Source organism: Calonectris borealis, chromosome 22, assembly GCF_964195595.1.
Source record: "Calonectris borealis chromosome 22, bCalBor7.hap1.2, whole genome shotgun sequence".
Taxonomy (NCBI): Eukaryota; Metazoa; Chordata; class Aves; order Procellariiformes; family Procellariidae; genus Calonectris; species Calonectris borealis.
The window spans coordinates 2,976,758-2,992,681 of record NC_134333.1 but is presented as its reverse complement, the minus strand read 5'-3'; the positions used below and the strand labels follow the sequence as shown (position 1 = coordinate 2,992,681).

General features: G+C 49.0%; 1 protein-coding gene and 1 gene segment (V, D, J or C); one reads left to right on the top strand and one right to left on the bottom strand.

Moving 5' to 3' along the window:
• The window catches only part of LOC142091617 (M1-specific T cell receptor alpha chain-like), a 28,289-nt gene extending 27,056 nt beyond the window's left edge, over window positions 1-1,233 (top strand). The window contains 1 exon segment of the C gene segment in view: window positions 260-1,233. Within this exon segment, the coding sequence occupies window positions 260-290 (31 nt within the window).
• Window positions 998-7,570, bottom strand: DAD1 (defender against cell death 1). Of its 2 annotated transcripts, none has more exons than XM_075171038.1 (3): window positions 7,279-7,570; window positions 6,188-6,338; window positions 998-1,819 (listed from the first exon to the last, which is right to left on the bottom strand). In XM_075171038.1, the coding sequence occupies exons 1-2, from the start codon at window positions 7,517-7,519 to the stop codon at window positions 6,208-6,210; spliced, it is 372 nt and encodes a 123-aa protein (XP_075027139.1). In that variant the 5' UTR covers window positions 7,520-7,570; the 3' UTR covers window positions 998-1,819; window positions 6,188-6,207. The 2 variants fall into 2 exon arrangements, with proteins under 2 accessions (XP_075027139.1, XP_075027138.1); XM_075171037.1 differs by lacking the exon at window positions 998-1,819 and adding an exon at window positions 5,455-5,651 and having other exon boundaries at window positions 7,279-7,568.
• Between the last annotated feature and the right edge of the window lie 8,354 nt (window positions 7,571-15,924).

The window sequence follows — 15,924 nt, the reverse complement described above, 5'->3', positions numbered from 1 at the left end:
TTTGTAATAACTGTTTATGCAGTCTATCCATACACCTTTTGTTTACCAGCAGTAAAATCCCTCCACTCCTTTGGCTGTGTTTTTGCCCACCCCTCAAGTCTATTTACTTTTCCTTATCGACATGCAAATTTAACTTTTTGCTTCTTTCTAGACATCTCTCCCTTCTATTTCTACATCCATCCCTTCCCTTCAGGTCTACAACTGTGTAGCTGCGACTGTATCCCAAATAATGATTTAGCATACCTTTCTTTTTTTACAGGAATGAAAGTAATCAGATGATGCAGTCCTGAAGTACCAAAAAAATCTGCTGAGGAATCTTTACCAGAGCATCGTGTGCAAGAGGGAACACAGGCATTCTTCTTGCCAGGGATATCACTTGCTGCTTCTATATATCACGTCAGCCATTATAGTCTAAATTGCTTTATTGCATTGTTATAAAGCTACTCAAAAATAAGCTTAAAATTTTCAGCATGCTGCTCCCCCAGATGCCTGATTCATTTAGCGTGACAATGCCTCTTTTTGCATGACACATAGTTTGCTATACCTATAAATTGCCAAACATCACTATTACTTGCATTAAAATGACACACAATTTCTGCTTGGGGCAGTGTTGTTTGTTGAAAACTGCAAGCTAAATATCACTTGAATGTGAGTTTTTCATGTTTTGATAGCTTTCAGGTATGCACGTTTTAGAGTGCACCCCTACAGACACCATTTCAGTTGCAAATGAAACACTCCGAAAAGCAAAGGGAGACTTATTCAGGGTGCTATGCACCATGTCCTGCTATCTTTTGCTATATCAGAGCAAGGTATGGGTTTTTTTTCCCTAAAACATTTGCTGCTAGGTCTTCCAGAAGTCCTGAATTCAGTGAAATTCTCACTTCATTATCACAGAACAAAAGTTTTTAGTATCTTTTAATGTCTATCTGGCCTAAACATTTTCTGAATTTAAATGAGCTTAAGATTTGGCTTTGCATTTAGTAAAAATACAAACTACTTTTGTTCTTTTTGTTTAGTTCTAGCAACCTTAGATTTCCCAATTTCTTTTTATAATCATTGCATAAAACTATACTGAAGTATTTACCTGTCGATGTGTGCACTCCTTGGAAACAGTGCATGCATGTGAAATTTGCATGCTGCTAATCATTGAATTGTACTGGCAACCACACTGATGTCTTGGCATTTCTTTAGGCCTTTGGATGCTATTAAACAGTTCTTATAAAAAGTAAGAAACTTGTTTGTCTTTTGTATCTGTAGTTTGAGGAACTTGTTTTACCCTTCAGATGAGCTTTAGGAATGAGCCTGGCCTTTGGGATGAAGGAGGGAAGGGGTGTCTGGACTCTCCTCTTCAGCCTGACTTGGCCACCAGGCGCTCTTTGCGATAACTGGCTGGATCCAGCGCCGGGGGGAGCAGCTATGAAGTCCCTTTCCAGGACATCCTTGCTTTGTCTGGGTGAGAACAGTGTGGCTGGCTCGGAGGGAGGGGAACGGAGGAGAGCACCTCTCCTCCAAGAGTAGACTCTGTGCTATGTGAAGACAACGGTAAAATACGGCTTGTCCACAGCGAGAGGACTAGTACGCAGTCCAGGTTCTTGAAGGCAGATGCCTACTGCTACGGGGAACACAGGAGCCTGAAGTGTCCTGCCTCTAAATGTCCCCCAAGTGTCACTGGAGAACAAGGTACCTGCTTTGCATTAATGACACCAACCGACTGGCCTGTGTCTCCAGGTTCAGTCTGTCACTGGCAAGACTGGAAAGGAAATTTTCTCCTTTTGTGACATCAATTTCTCCGTCTTCTTCTGAAGCACCAGAGATTCCTCTGGAGGGAGAAATGAGAAGGGTGCTCTGAAAGAAACACTCTCTCCCTGCAAAGCTTGAACCTTGCTTGTACCTCGCACCAGTGCCCAAACTGAGTGGCAGGGAAAGCCTCGCCAGACTGGTGGGGGTAATTCCCCCTCACGGGATATTTCTCACCCTACAGGATTCACGGCCATTGCAAGGAACCCTGATTTTGGAAAGGCTCGTGCTTCAAATGCTTTTAGCCAAAAGCCCTGGTGCTTCATGTGGGAGACGGTCCCCGTGTGAAGACCGTGCCAGCATCCCTGCCACAGGGTCTGACTCCACAGTCGGAGCAGCAACACAACGAAGTCCCCCTGGTCTCCTGCCATGGTGCTGCTGCCACCTGACCATTTAGCGGGTGGCTTGTCACAGGGTGACAGAGAGTTACTGACCCCTCCTGCCAAAGAGCAACTTGAAACTTTCCGGGTCTATTACCCTGATTATTTTACAGTGCAGATGTTCAGGAACTCATTCTCTTGTCTCTCCCTTGACACAACAGTCACTCTCATTTCTCTCCAGCTGTAGAAACCCCACGGCTCTTTAAATGCTAGATTCCAGGCAGCTCTTGAGGCTTACATTTCGCTCATGAGGTCTGCCACATCACAGGGAAACAGCTTGATGAAATTGCCTAAACCATTGTTGAATTACAAAGCAAGTCATTGCGTTTCACAGATTTCCAACTGATTAACCTCATTCCAGAAACCTTCAGGGACGTGGAAGAAGTTTCCACGCTCGTTTGCCTTTAGCATCGCTTTTTAAAATTAATATCCATCTTAAATTTTTTGTGCTGCACTTCAAACCCACTCCTAGCTGTATGGTCAAGGAGGAAGGACAGTGTGCTGCCACATCTCAGTCTTTTCTCTTCCAGGTTAAACGACCCCAGCGATAAGATTTGCCAAGGGAGGGGATGAGTGTACAGACAAAGTTAAATGTTTTGACTAAAGTGATTCTTAGCATGTGATCTGCAAAACACTGAATTTGTAGGTCTAGTTCAAAGATACTTTCAGATATTAGGCTTTCAATCTCCCACCACCACAATGGGCCCCCCCTGCATCACCACTTCACGCTTTCTTGTTTATTTCAAGAAAGAAAAACCGCAGTGCAAAGCAAAGGCAGGAAATAACACAGTAGGACAGGACGTGGAAGAGGTCTCATGGCCCAGGTGGGGCAGGAAGAGGACGCACCACCAGTTCCATGACGCCACAATCGAGATCTGGGTCACCTTTAGATGCTCCTCTATGCCCCACCGCAGAAACCGCTTCCTCTGGAAAGTGGAGCGCAAAACAGGGGGTGGGGGGAGCAGGACTGGTGTGGCACGTGGCAGGGAGGAGGAGAAGCGTGTGGAAAAGAACAGCAGACGTTAGACCACAAGCCAAAGTCGAATGAGGTTAAGGCACCCTCCCTTCCTGCCCCCTCACTGCAGCCTGCTCTTGGGTCTGGGGGGAGTTGTTGTGGGTTCAGCAGGAAAGATTGAGCTATGTATAGTGTAGGCAGGGGAAAGGGGGGGAGAAAATACATTATAAAATGTGGTGGGTGGCGGAGAGAGAAGTGTGTAAGATTTCTGAATTTGCTGATAGGCCTCTGCACCCTGTTATATAGGCAATGAATCCGTGCAGAAAAATCCTTTCACTTCTCCTGATCCAAAAGAGAAGAGAGGAAGATGGGGCAGGCCAGAGGGTCCTCTCACATTGGCAGGGAAGGAGATGTTGGCATGGTCCACCTCTAGCACCCTCCCCCCTATGCCAGCTCCTGCCCCCTAATACCTACCTATGCGTAGGAGATGAATTTGCATCTTTTCTAGGGGTTTTGGTGGAGAAAACACCCTGCCCGACATTTGTCACCTCTCATTAAACATGGCCCTGTACACAAAACAGCCTCTCTTCTTGCCCTCTTCTACAGTGTGAACAGGGACCTGAGCATCATCTTTATAAGCAGCAGAGCTTGAAGATATCTACAGACTTGTTGAAGCTTATTCAGATGTGGGAGTAGCTCTAATAGGACATGAATTCCAGTGCTGGGTTTATGGCAACTAGAGGCATTGCAAGCTGGTAAAAATCACGAAAAAAAAGAAACCCCAGAGAAAACGCACGGTTTTTCTTTTCCCACAGGCTCCAGTGCAGTTCTTAGAAGTGGCCACAGGAGGGTCCCAGTCTGGAGCTCTCTGTAAAGCCAAACCGTGGAGAGACGGAGTCACACGGACCCACGGGGAGGCACTCGCAGCTTGCAAACAGCAGCAGCTGCAGTGGCAAAGGGGAGACCTGAGCTGTTCCTCCTCCTGCGAACACGCTGGTCTGCCACCGGCCTGGCTCAGAGAGGGCCCTTCTTACGGGAGAGAAGAGCTCGGTGGCTCATTTGCAGTCCCCTGCCTGCTCCCCAGCAGCAGAGAGCTGGTACCATCGTAAACAAACCCAGCTTAATGCCTGGGGCTGGAGGGAGGTGGTGGTGTCAGAGCTGGCATGAATTCTCTGTTTCTACCACAAATCCAGACAGCATCCTTTGAGACAAGAAAGACCCTGCTCCCTCATACCTCACTCTTCAGAGTCTGTTAGGCAAGGGACTCAGGAGCCCCAGGTTTCACGCTTTTATGGGTTCAATGGCTGCAGCACAGCGGGAAATGCTAAAAGGAAAAAGGTGGTAAACAGGAGCCATAATCCAATGCTGAGAGGTGGAAGCTACCAGACCCCATGTTTTATCTCCCGAGTGCCAGCAGACAAGCATTTCTTTGTCACATAGCCTCAATGCACATTTTACCTATCCTGTGTTTCAGCTGCAGAGCAAACCAGACAAGCGTGAAGCAGGATCAGTAGAAGGATGGAGCCTCATGCATGAAGGTAACCCAGGTAAATTCTGCAGCCAAAGGTGTGGGTTAATATCTCGTCCTGTGCCCATAATCTGATCACCACAGGGCTCTAATTTTCCATCAGGACAAAGAAGCATTTGACCTCAATGCAGGAGCTAGCTTGGGCTTGAGGAGGCAATGGCCAAGGGCCAAAGCCATCGAGTTTAAGCATTTCAAAATGCTTTAGAGAAGGGAAGGGTTTTCAGTGAGGTTAAGTCTGAGGTGTGAGCTTCTCCCAGAACAGCTCAAGTGCAGCTCTGAGGCACTGACACAGCTTGGCAGCCCCTTCCAACACCCTCGGGTTTATCACACATCAGACTGAAGAAAAGCTAACACTGTGGTAGGGTGGCTGCATCACTACCAGGCCTTAGAGAGCCTGTAAGTCCAGGGGGGACATCCAGCTGAGCCCCACATGCCTTTGAGGGCCTGTGGGAAGATGGGTACACCTGGGGATGTGCTGGAGGACACCCTCCGCTTCCTTCCGTTCATGTCCGATAACCACAGCCTAACCCAAATTTTCCGCAGCTTTGAAGCCTGGGGGCACATTGGCAATCTACTTTCCATTAGATAAAGGGGCAGGAAACAGGGAGATGAAAAGGGTGGATGACAACTGAGTTTCCATGACGACTTGTTTCCTGCTTCCCTCCGAAACTGGGGCACAGAAAAAAGTCTGGTGGGTAGAAAGGGAGGGAGGGGGGTAAAAACAGGGAGTCATGCCTGAGAGGGAACTTGAGCGTCAAAAGATCCTCTGTATTTGTCACCAATAGGGAAAAGACTGCAGTATTATAAAGGGTTTTATTGACGGAAAGGATTACAGTAACTGTAATGAGGCAGCAGACCCCTCCATAGGGCAGTCTGTGGGGAAAAGTCTTGAGCCCTGCATCCCCTTCCTCCACCGAGGAAGAAGGTCTGCTGGGGAACAGCACCTCCCAATGCCAGGCTTTGGCATCAGAGCTCAAGAGCAATTCAAGACCTGGAAAGAGAGCAAGGCAACATGAGCGATGTTTCTGCAAAGGGAGAGGAAATACCCCACAAGCTCCAATGATCTTGTGGCCCCTTGCAACAGTAACAACAGGGCATGTCCTCCACTTCCCAGCACCAAACTCTCCCTGTCCCAAACTCCCTCCTCTCATCTGTTGAGAAACTCGACGCTTGAACACCAGCCATGCCATGGCCTCCAAATAGAGCCCAGGACTTGAGCTCCTAAAGCGCCTCTAGCAAAATGGCGTATTTCTCTTATAAGAGAGATACGTGTAGGTTTCTGTAACGCTCCTAGTCAAACTGCCTTTTAAATTATAAAAGCTAAAAAGTACATGCACAAAACCAGAAAGCCATAAATCCTAACCCTGTACCAATCTAGAGGACAACAGCTTAACTGTACTTGGCCAAGAGGAAGCCGGGAGCTCGGACTCCTGGATTCACTATCTGGCTAATTCTCTCCCAACTCTACAAATGTACTAAAGTTGCGAGAGCTGTTGTTGCCCCTTTTGTGACCCCATGAATCAGTACCTCACAGTCTTTTCTAGAGCTCAGCCCACAAAATTGATGACGACAAGATGGAGGATGGTGTTGGCAAACAGGAAGTCGGCAAATGCCCGCTCCGGTGAAATGCCTTGGAACTCGCCCTTGTTCTGGGGGTTGATCTGGATCCGGAGGCAAACTGCATGGAAGAGAAAGAATGAGAGATTAGGGATCACAAAAGGAAGTCATGGTGGGAAGCACAGTTTTCCTGGGGCAGCCCACCCCAGTCTGGGTCACTGTTGCACCAAGGTACCACAAGAAAAGTTAACTCCGTCTTTATTATAAGATGAGCAGGACACTGGCAGAGGATTTGCACAGGGCTTTTATGCAATCAGCTCCCCCACAGCCCTACACTATCAAGTGAATCCTGAGGCTTATAACAGGACGGGACTCGCATAGAAATGGGGGTATTTCTATGTTCTCCATTGAGTGTGTTGGGGAGGGCTGCACAGATGATCTTAAAGGTCTTTTCCAATCTAAATGATTCTACGATTCTAAGGTGGTTTTGGGGGCTATTGTGGGAGCGCAACACCCTGAAGCAGTCATTGCTAGGGTTTGGGTTTCACCGTGGGACGGTTGCTAAAGAAGGACACCACTACAAGATGGTAAAAGGGAGGGCTCCTTGACTGCCAGGCAGAAGCAAGGACACCCAGGGGCTGATAAGGAGCCAGGCTCTGTGGTGCATACGGGCAGGACCCCCGCAGGTTCACAGTCGCTGTGGGGCAGCCTGGGACAGGAGCCTGCGGGTTTCTGGGAGCGGAACTGGGTGTTATGGGGGGTGGGGGGGTGATGGAGGTTGCCATGGGGACTCCCTGACTGCCGGGGTAGGTTTGAGGGCTGCTGTGGGTGACTCCCTTGGGCTGCTGGGGAACGCCTGTGGCCGCTCAGGGAATCCTCTGGTTCCTACAAGAGATCTGGGCATTTCTAAGGTGGCTCTGACGGCCGGGGGCCTCTGGGCGTTGCCGGGGGTTCCGCGGTCGCTGCGGGAGGCTCAGGCTTTGCTACGGAGAGCGCGCGGTTGCGACGGCGATTCCAGGGAGAACCGCGCGGGGCCGGGGCGGGCGTGGCGCGGCACTGACCGCCGAGGATGAAGCTGCCGACGGCGGAGATGAAGCCGCTGAGGAAGGAGTTGAAGGGGAAGGTGCCGACGCCGAGGCAGTAGCCGAACTGGAGCGCCCCGGTGAGCAGCACGTAGAGAAGGTAGGCGTCCAGCACCTTCAGGCGGCTCGGCGTGCCGCTGCCGTACTCCGCCAGGAAGCGCCGCACCACCGAGCCCACCGAGCCCGCGGCCCCCGCGCCGGAGCCCGCCGCGCCCGACATGGTCCCGCCGGCCAGGCTGAGGTGGCCGGAAGCAGCCCGAGGAAGCACTTCCGGGGCACTGCGGGGCAGCGCAGGCGCACGCCTAACTCGCCGCCAGGTCAGTGACTGCTGCGCAGGCGCGGCTCTCTTGCCCGCGAAAGGGCGGAACTGGGAGGCGCCGCCGGCCGCTGTGCGCCTGCGCTTGCGCACGTAACGCGCAGGGGGAGAGGCGGACCAGGTTCTCGGCTAGCGCATGCGCTGAAGGCTTTATTAAGTCCGCACGCCCGAAGCTTTCCAAAAGCCAATGAGAGCCCAGCGGCGGCTGTTGCTAGGCGGATTAGCGGGCCGTTCCTTCCAAGAGCCAATGAGAGCCCAGCGGCGGCTGTTGCTAGGCGCATTAGCGGGCGGTTCCTTCCAAGAGCCAATGAGAGCCCAGCGGCGGCTGTTGCTAGGCGGATTAGCGGGCAGTTTCTTCCAAGAGCCAATGAGAGCCCAGCGGCGGCTGTTGCTAGGCGGATTAGCGGGCGGTTCCTTCCAAGAGCCAATGAGAGCCCAGCGGCGGCTGTTGCTAGGCGGATTAGCGGGCGGCGGTTGCAGTGGGGGGGGCGTTGGCGGGGTTGGGGCAGCGCCGGCTGCGGGGGGCCGCGGCCCTGGGCCGGCCCTGCCCGCGGGCAGGGTTCCGCGGTCCCCCGGCACACCCGGGGCAGTGCTGGCCGCGGGCGGCAGGGCCTGGCCCGGGAGGCCGCAGCGAGCTGCCTGCCCGCCCCTGCCCGTCACAGCTGGCCGCGGTGGGGCCGGCCTGCCCGGCAGGGCCCCGTCTGGGGAAAACCGCGGGCGGTGCTGGGAGGTGCTCGGGCCTGAGGTGGCCTGCGCTGGGTGGGAGCGGGCGGCCCGGGGTGCGAGCGTGTGGCGCTTGCGGACCGTGTCACGGGAGGGCTGTCCGAGGTCTGCCAGGAGGGCGGCGGCAGCCTGGCGTTTGTGGCCCCCTTCTCAGAGCTGGGGAAAGGCAAACGGTTGTTTTCCTTGCTTTTGATTAAAACCACTCATGATGGTGAGCCTGAAATGAGAGCAAAATGACTCTGCCTCTTTTAGGGTTTTTTTCGGGGGGAAAGCAGAGCTTTTCTATCCAAATCTTCCTTCTGTTTAAATCATTCCAGCCTTCCTGTCACTCTCAAAGCAGGGAAGCTCTCAGTGTGGACAGCCGATCCTCCCAAAGAAGCTCGGAAATGGAGGTGGCGGATTTTCCTACCCCTGCCCTCAGGCAGGAGTGATGTTTGTGTGTAACTTGAACTGTACCGTGGCGTCAGTCCTGTAGCCGGAATCTTTGGAGACCTTAAAATCATAGAATCGTTAAGGTTGGAAAAGACCTCTAAGATCATCGAGTCCAACCGTCAACTCAACACCACCATGCCCACTACACCACGTCCCTGAGCACCACATCTATAGGTCTTTCAAATACTTCCAGGGATGGTGACTCCACCACTTCCCTGGGCAGCCTGTTCCAAGGCCTGACCACTCTTGTCAGGAAAGAAATTTTTCCTAATGTCCAATCTAAACCTCCCTTGGTGTAACTTGAGGCCATTTCCTCTCGTCCTATCGCTTGTTACTTGGGAGAAGAGACCAACACCCACCTCAGTACAACCTCCTTTCAGGTAGTTGTAGAGTGCGATGAGGTCTCCCCTCAGCCTCCTCTTCTCCAGGCTAAACAACCCCAGTTCCCTCAGCCGCCCCTCATCAGATTGTTCTCAAGACCCTTCACCAGCTTCGTTGCCCTTATCCCTTCTAACTTGTGTGCTTGGTCCCCGTAAATGTCTTCCCCTTATCTGTTCTTGGGATAGGGATAGAAACACCCCCAAGAAACAATGCTTGTGTTTATGTGGTAGTGTCCTGGTTCCGGCTGGGACAGAGTTAACTTTCTTCCCAGTAGCTTGGGGCGGGTGCTGTGTTTTGGGTTTGGTATGAGAGGAGCGTTGATGGCCCGTTGATGCTTTGGTTGTTGCTGGGTGGTGCCTGCACTGGGGACTTTTTGTTTCTCTTTTCGGCCTTCCATGCCCTGCCACATGCAGGGGAAGCTGTGGGGGGGGAGCACAGCTGGGGTGGTTGACCCAGCTGGCCAATGGGGTATTCTATACCATGTGACATCATGCTCAGTATAAAAACCAGGGGTGTGGGGGGGTTTGCCCCCATTCGTGACACGCGGTTGGCAGTCGGTGAGCAGTTGCATTGTGCATTGCCTGTTGTTCTCATTGTTATTCTTACTGTTCTACTTCATTTTATTTCAATTATTAAACTGTTTTTATCTCAACCCGTGAGTTTTCCTACTTGTGCCCTCCCGATTCTCTCCCCCATCCCACTGGAGTGGGGGGGTGAGTGAGTGGCTGCAGGGGGTTTATTTGCTGGCTGGGGTTAAACCACGACAGGTAGGGAATGCACCCATGCAGGGGTTGGACGGGGAAAGTGTGTACACATTCCTTTCTTTGGTTTCAACTTGCGCAGACTGTTTCCCCTTTGAAGTCCATGTCTGTAAGTGGTAGGGCTGAGCTGGGATGTTTACAGGTGCCCCATCTTCTGATCATGCCTCCAGTGCCTTCTGAAGGAGCCTTGTCCTGTAGAAGAGACCTTCTACATTTCAGAGCTCAGTTTCTGTGGGTAGGAGATGGGATTAACAGCATGATTTTCTAGGACACAGTCTGGGGGGTCACCTGTCTTCCTTCTACAGCCTTTGGATTCCTATGTGTTAAAGTCTCATCGGTCATGGAGGAAATTGGGACCTGAGCATGCATATTCCCCCAGGGTTTCTCTGCAGTGCCCATAAGGAGATTGGGACCTTTTTCCCTTGGTCAGTTGCCCATTTTTGTGGCATCTCTGGGAATAATCATTTGCCTATGTCCCCTCTCTTGTCCAGCAAGGAGAAAAGGCCTGTGTGGGAATGGGTTCCATAGCCCTGTCCCTTTATTCTTCCCTCCAATGCTAGAACTGCTGCTCTTGTGGAGGTCCTCTGCATATTCGCATCTACAGAGAAGCATCAGAAACTGTAGGGTTTCCTCTTCACCTTACCAAACCCAGACAGCTCTGTGACACCATGTCCTGGGTGGACATGGTGGCTGCAATCCCGTGGCACTCCCAACAATTTTGGTGGTGCTCAGGATTGCTGGGACCCGTGGGAGCCAGCCATGCTGATGTGTGAAGAAAGACTGGCTGGAAGTCATCTCCTTTTATCAGAGAATGCCTGCATTTGATATTCTCTCCATGGCCCTGAAGAACAATGTTTTGGCAGGGAGATAACAATTGCTACCCCAGAGCTAGGGTGCACATAAAATACTGGTGAGCTGCAGAAGGTGATGATCAATAATGCAAAGTCTATCTGGCAAATGGTTATTAGTAGAATCCTTCGGGGATCAATACAATGTTTATTAACAACCTGGATGATGGGACAGAGTTCACTCTCAGCTAGGTCGTGGATGATGCCAAGTTGGAAGGAGCAATCGATACACTGGAGGGCAAGGCTACTATTGACACTGACCTTGACAACCCAAGAAGTGTAGTAAAAGAAACAGCACTAAGTTCAATGAAGTCTAGAGCAAAGTCTTGATCTTGGTGTGGCATAACCTCATGGAACGGAAGAGTCTTGGGGCTGATTGGCTGGAAAGCAGCTTTGCAGAAAGAAACCTGGAGTTCCTGTGAACAAGTGAACATGAGTCAGTAAAGAAAGCATATTCTAGACCATCTTAAAAAGAGCATAGGTCAAGAAAGGTGATTCTTCGCCTCTGTTCAGCACTTGCAAAATCCCTTCTGCAGTACTGGGTCTAGTTTGGGACTCGCCAGAACATGGTAGACTTTGGTATACTGGAGCAAGTCCAGAAGAGGTGGAGGCTGGAGCACAAGACATGATGCTGAGACAACTGGGTTTGTTCTGTCTCAAGAAGAGAAGGCTCAGGTGGGATCTTAATGTGACATTCAGCTACCTTTTGGTGGGGTATATAAAAGGCAGAGCTAGATTATTGCAGGTGCACAGAGATAGGATGAGAACCAATGGACACAACACGATAAATTTCAGTTAGATATTCAGAAAAGATTTTTCACAATGTAGTTAAATACTGGAACAGGGACCCTGAAAAAGTCTTGAATATCTTGTAGATTTTCAGATCTGAACTGGACAAGGCCTTGAGCAGCTGCTCCAGTTTGGACCTGCCTTGAGTGGGAGTTGAATCAGAGATCTCCAGAGGTCTCTTCCAAACTGTGATCATCTAATGATTCTACAAGTGATGATTTTGAAAATACCCTACAGGACCCTATAGTCAGGTGCTCCCATTTTCTACACTTCTAACACTCTTGCAACTCCCACAGAGATTCTCTGCCCATTTTCCTGCAGCACCACTTCCTTTTGCTCCCCTGAAGCATCTCCTTGGTCTTTGCCTCTGTCCTGCATTGTTCTCCTCTGTCTAGAACCAATATTTATCCTGCACACTTGAGATTTAGTATCTAATATACTTTTAATTCCTCATGATTGAGTCAACCAATTTAGCAGCTGAAAAAAAACCCCAAACCACACAACTGATGCTGTTGTTCACCAGGCCTTTGGGAAGAAAGCAATAGCCATTGCTCCACCTAAAAACCTGGAATGAATGCTCAAGGATTATTTGTTGCATGAGATTTCTTTTTGGACTGACAAGTGAAAGTTCTCAGGCTTTTGCTAACCCAATGCTATCCAAAATCCATCTCTTCTGCTCCAGCCATGCTAACTTGAAAACATCTGAAGCTTTTTACTTGTGCTGATCCTTTCCCCAATGCAGAAGTAAAATAGTTAACACCTCATAGGCAGAGGTTTGCAGACTTCTCTAGTTATGAGATGTCTGCAGCGTGACTTGATAGCCTCACCGAGTCAGCATGACCCAACTGTTGAAGGAATTAATTGTTTGTAAAAGGATGGACTGTCTAGACACTCCTTATCGGAAGTAATCCGTTCTCTGTTGTGATTTACCATGTCCTGCTTATCTGACACATCGGTGAAGAATGAGTCATGTAACCCAAAGGTGTATAAATGCCGTAACTGCCCCATTTGGGCAGAGTTCACATCAGCTGCTCTCTGCTCTCCCATATAGTTATAGCAATAACCTGCTTCTGACCTGACCTGATCTCAATTGCATCCTGGTTATTCTGTGACACCGAGCAAAGTAGAAGTTGCAGATCTTGTAGAGACACTGTTCAGTGTTGTGCTAAACTCTGGGGGAAATTTGGATTGTAGAGGCAGCACGTGAAAGCACCATGGTTTACAGTCAAATACATAATTGCTCCCATCTCTCTGCTGTGAGGTAGGGTCATTGTCAGGTCAGCTGTAGGGTCATTCTGGGTTTTTTCTTAAGTGCGTTTTCTCTTGGAGTTACGCTAGCCTTAGACCTCTGTGTCCTGCTAATATCGATGTGTTTCCTTTACTGCATTTTTGTCACTGTAACTTTTCTTGTCCTCCATGCTGGGAGCGTGAGGAAATGTGCACAACTCATAAAGCTCTCTATTTGCAGGCAACAACAACAGTCACTTGACTGTGGTGGTAGTCTGTCTTGTTTTAGAATTCTGCTAAGGGGTGGCAGTCACCTCACCGAGGGTGTAGTTGGGTGCATGTCACATGAGTATCACCCCCTTGCCTTGATCACAAGTTGAATAGCTGAGTGTAATGAGACATGGTCAGCAGGACAATGTAAATAAGAACTCCGTGTGATGAGCCTTTGCAGAGGCCACCAATCAACAAGTGACAGGAGAACAGTACCTAAAACTGCTAGAAAGGCATACCATGATATCTCTGGGGGACTGACTGGATTGACAACTTGTGCTGACATTTGTCTATAAAACCCCTGGTAATAGGGGGGAACACTGGTATGCAAACACCGTAGACCCGGAGGACGTGAGGTGGAAAGGATCCGTGTTGGTGCCAAGCTGTTACTAGCCCCCAAAAGCAAGAGGTAAGCGCAGTGGTCACAACAGCATGGCCCTCCCAGGCTTCATAGTTCCAGTATGCCTTAGGCTGATGGATGCTGAGCATCTGTGATATGACTACTGCACTCCCAGTGAGCCACAACACCAGCAGTAGGTGTAACTGCAAGAAGTGGCAAATACCTATAAAGTTTGAGTACTGAGTATTTGAGTATTTGAAAATACTGAGTATTTGAGTATTGAAATACTCAGTACTCAAGTACTGAGTATTTGAGTATTGAAACTCCCCAGCTGGTGTCTGCATAGAAGAAACAGAAAACTAATTTACAGTTAGTACAATGTGAATAAAGAAAGCTGCTTTCATAAAGGTTACAATTACTAGGACCCGATGGCCGTTGAGTAGCTTGCACCATACTAGTTTTTATCATAGTTTTTGTGTACTGAGTGTATACACCTGTGAAAACTTAAGCTATTTGCCCACTAATGATGTATAATGCAAGTGAAAGTATAATTGCATCTATATATTGCATGTATTTGCCAGATGACGGTAAGTCAAAGGGGTGGAATAGAGTGGGAATAGCACAACCTTACCTTGATCAAGAGCTGAGTAACAGAGTGTAATGAGCCGTGACAGGACAGTGCAAACGAACTGAGTGTGATGAGCCCTGGTACAGACCATGGATTAACAAGTGGCAGAATAATAGCTGAACCTGCTGGAAAGACATACCACAATATCATCTTGGATGGTTCCCACTCTTACATCAGAACTTCCTCATTGCCAAACTTCCTATGCTGTTGATTTATTACTAGCTCCAGGAACATCATCAAAGTAGAGAAAAACATGTTACCAATAAACAGATGGACTATAGTTTGAGTCCCCCTCTTTCGTCCTGTGCTAAATGGTTAATGGTAATTTTGTTTGTTTCTTCGTGGTGCGTGGTGAAGGTTTTCAACCCAACCCATGAATTGCTTCCCTCAAGAAGAGGGAAGGTATTAACAAAGTAGAGTTTTGATTCCTGCAGAACTGACATTTGCAGTAATGTCTGTTTGTCCTTTCCTTTTCTCCACAGTTACAAAATGGGCTGATTGAGATGAGTGAGTCCTGATTTAAGTAAGGATCTGGGATACTCCTTCTCACCCACTTAGAAACTGACTTGGCTTTCAAGTTCTTACAAGGGTGTATTTCCCCCACTAGCTTTAGATCTCTGCTTTAGGAATCCATGTTAGTCACTTTACTCCTAATAGTGAATAAAGAAAGATGGTGCCAAAGGGTGGTTTAATACTCGAGTTCCTGTCTGATGTTGGTGCTTTGAACTTAGCTCCTGGTAGTAACCACGGTAGCTAGGGCGCTAGCTGCTCCTTAGTTCATGTACTAAGTGAGGTGGAGTGGGCTCCCTTCAGTTGTCCTGCATGGGGGATGGGATAACCCTATCCATACGTGTAGGCTGGCTGTGGAGCAACTCTGCAGACAGACCTCTGGGCTTCTGGTGGATGACATGCTGAACACATCAGCAGTGTGCCTCTGTGACAGTGAAGGTTCACTGAATACCGGGCTACGTTCGCAAGAGTGTAGCCAGCTGTTCAGGATAGGTAGTAATTTCTTGTTGCTCGACACTTGTGAGACTGCATCTGGAGAACTGTGTACAGTATAGCTGCCCGCGCCCAGTAAAAAAAAACCAAAGATGTTATCAAAATGGTGTGAGTCCAACGGAGGACGAGCAAGTTGATGAGAGAACTGGGGCACATGAAGAGAAGCAGAGGGAGCAGACAAAGTTTAGAGGAGGGATCTAGCTGTACTGTCCACTGTCTGAAGGGGATTTATGGAGAAGTCAGAGCCAGACCTCTAAGAATTGCACAGTGAAAGGACAAGAGGTGTGGGTCATGGCTTAAACAAGTAAATCTCCACTGGACACAGGGAAATAACTCTTCACAATGAAAATGGTGAAGCACGAGGCGGTGCCCAGGGAAGTTGTGGGATCCCCATGCTTGGAGATATCCACACTTACCTACAGAAGGTCATGAGCAACCTTGTCCAGCTTTGAAGTTAGCCTTGCTTTTAGCAAGGGATTGGACCTCCAGAGGTCCTTTCCAATCTCATTTTCTCTAAGGTTTGATTATATTCTTGCTGTTCTTCAAATTTTCACAAATGTTTTCCCAGAAGGTGTTTGGCAGATTTCAATAGCTAATTGGTCCCTGAGGTTTGACTCAGTGAGGAAGTACAAGAATGTAATATGCTACCACTATTATAAAAAGGAGCTGAAAAGAGAGGAAATTTATTTGCCAAAAATCAAATGTCAAACTAAATGACGGAGAAACACCAGATGCAGAATCCTTTTTGAAGGATCCTGGATTGTTGTGGATATACTGGTAATTATTCGGACCATTTCTTAGAGTTTGGGTGTGATTTTTTGGAGACAGGGAAAGATTAAAGGGACAATGGCTTGGAAAACTGAACTCTCAGTCTTCAAACTAAAGTAAAAGCTTTTAGTTGTTACTGA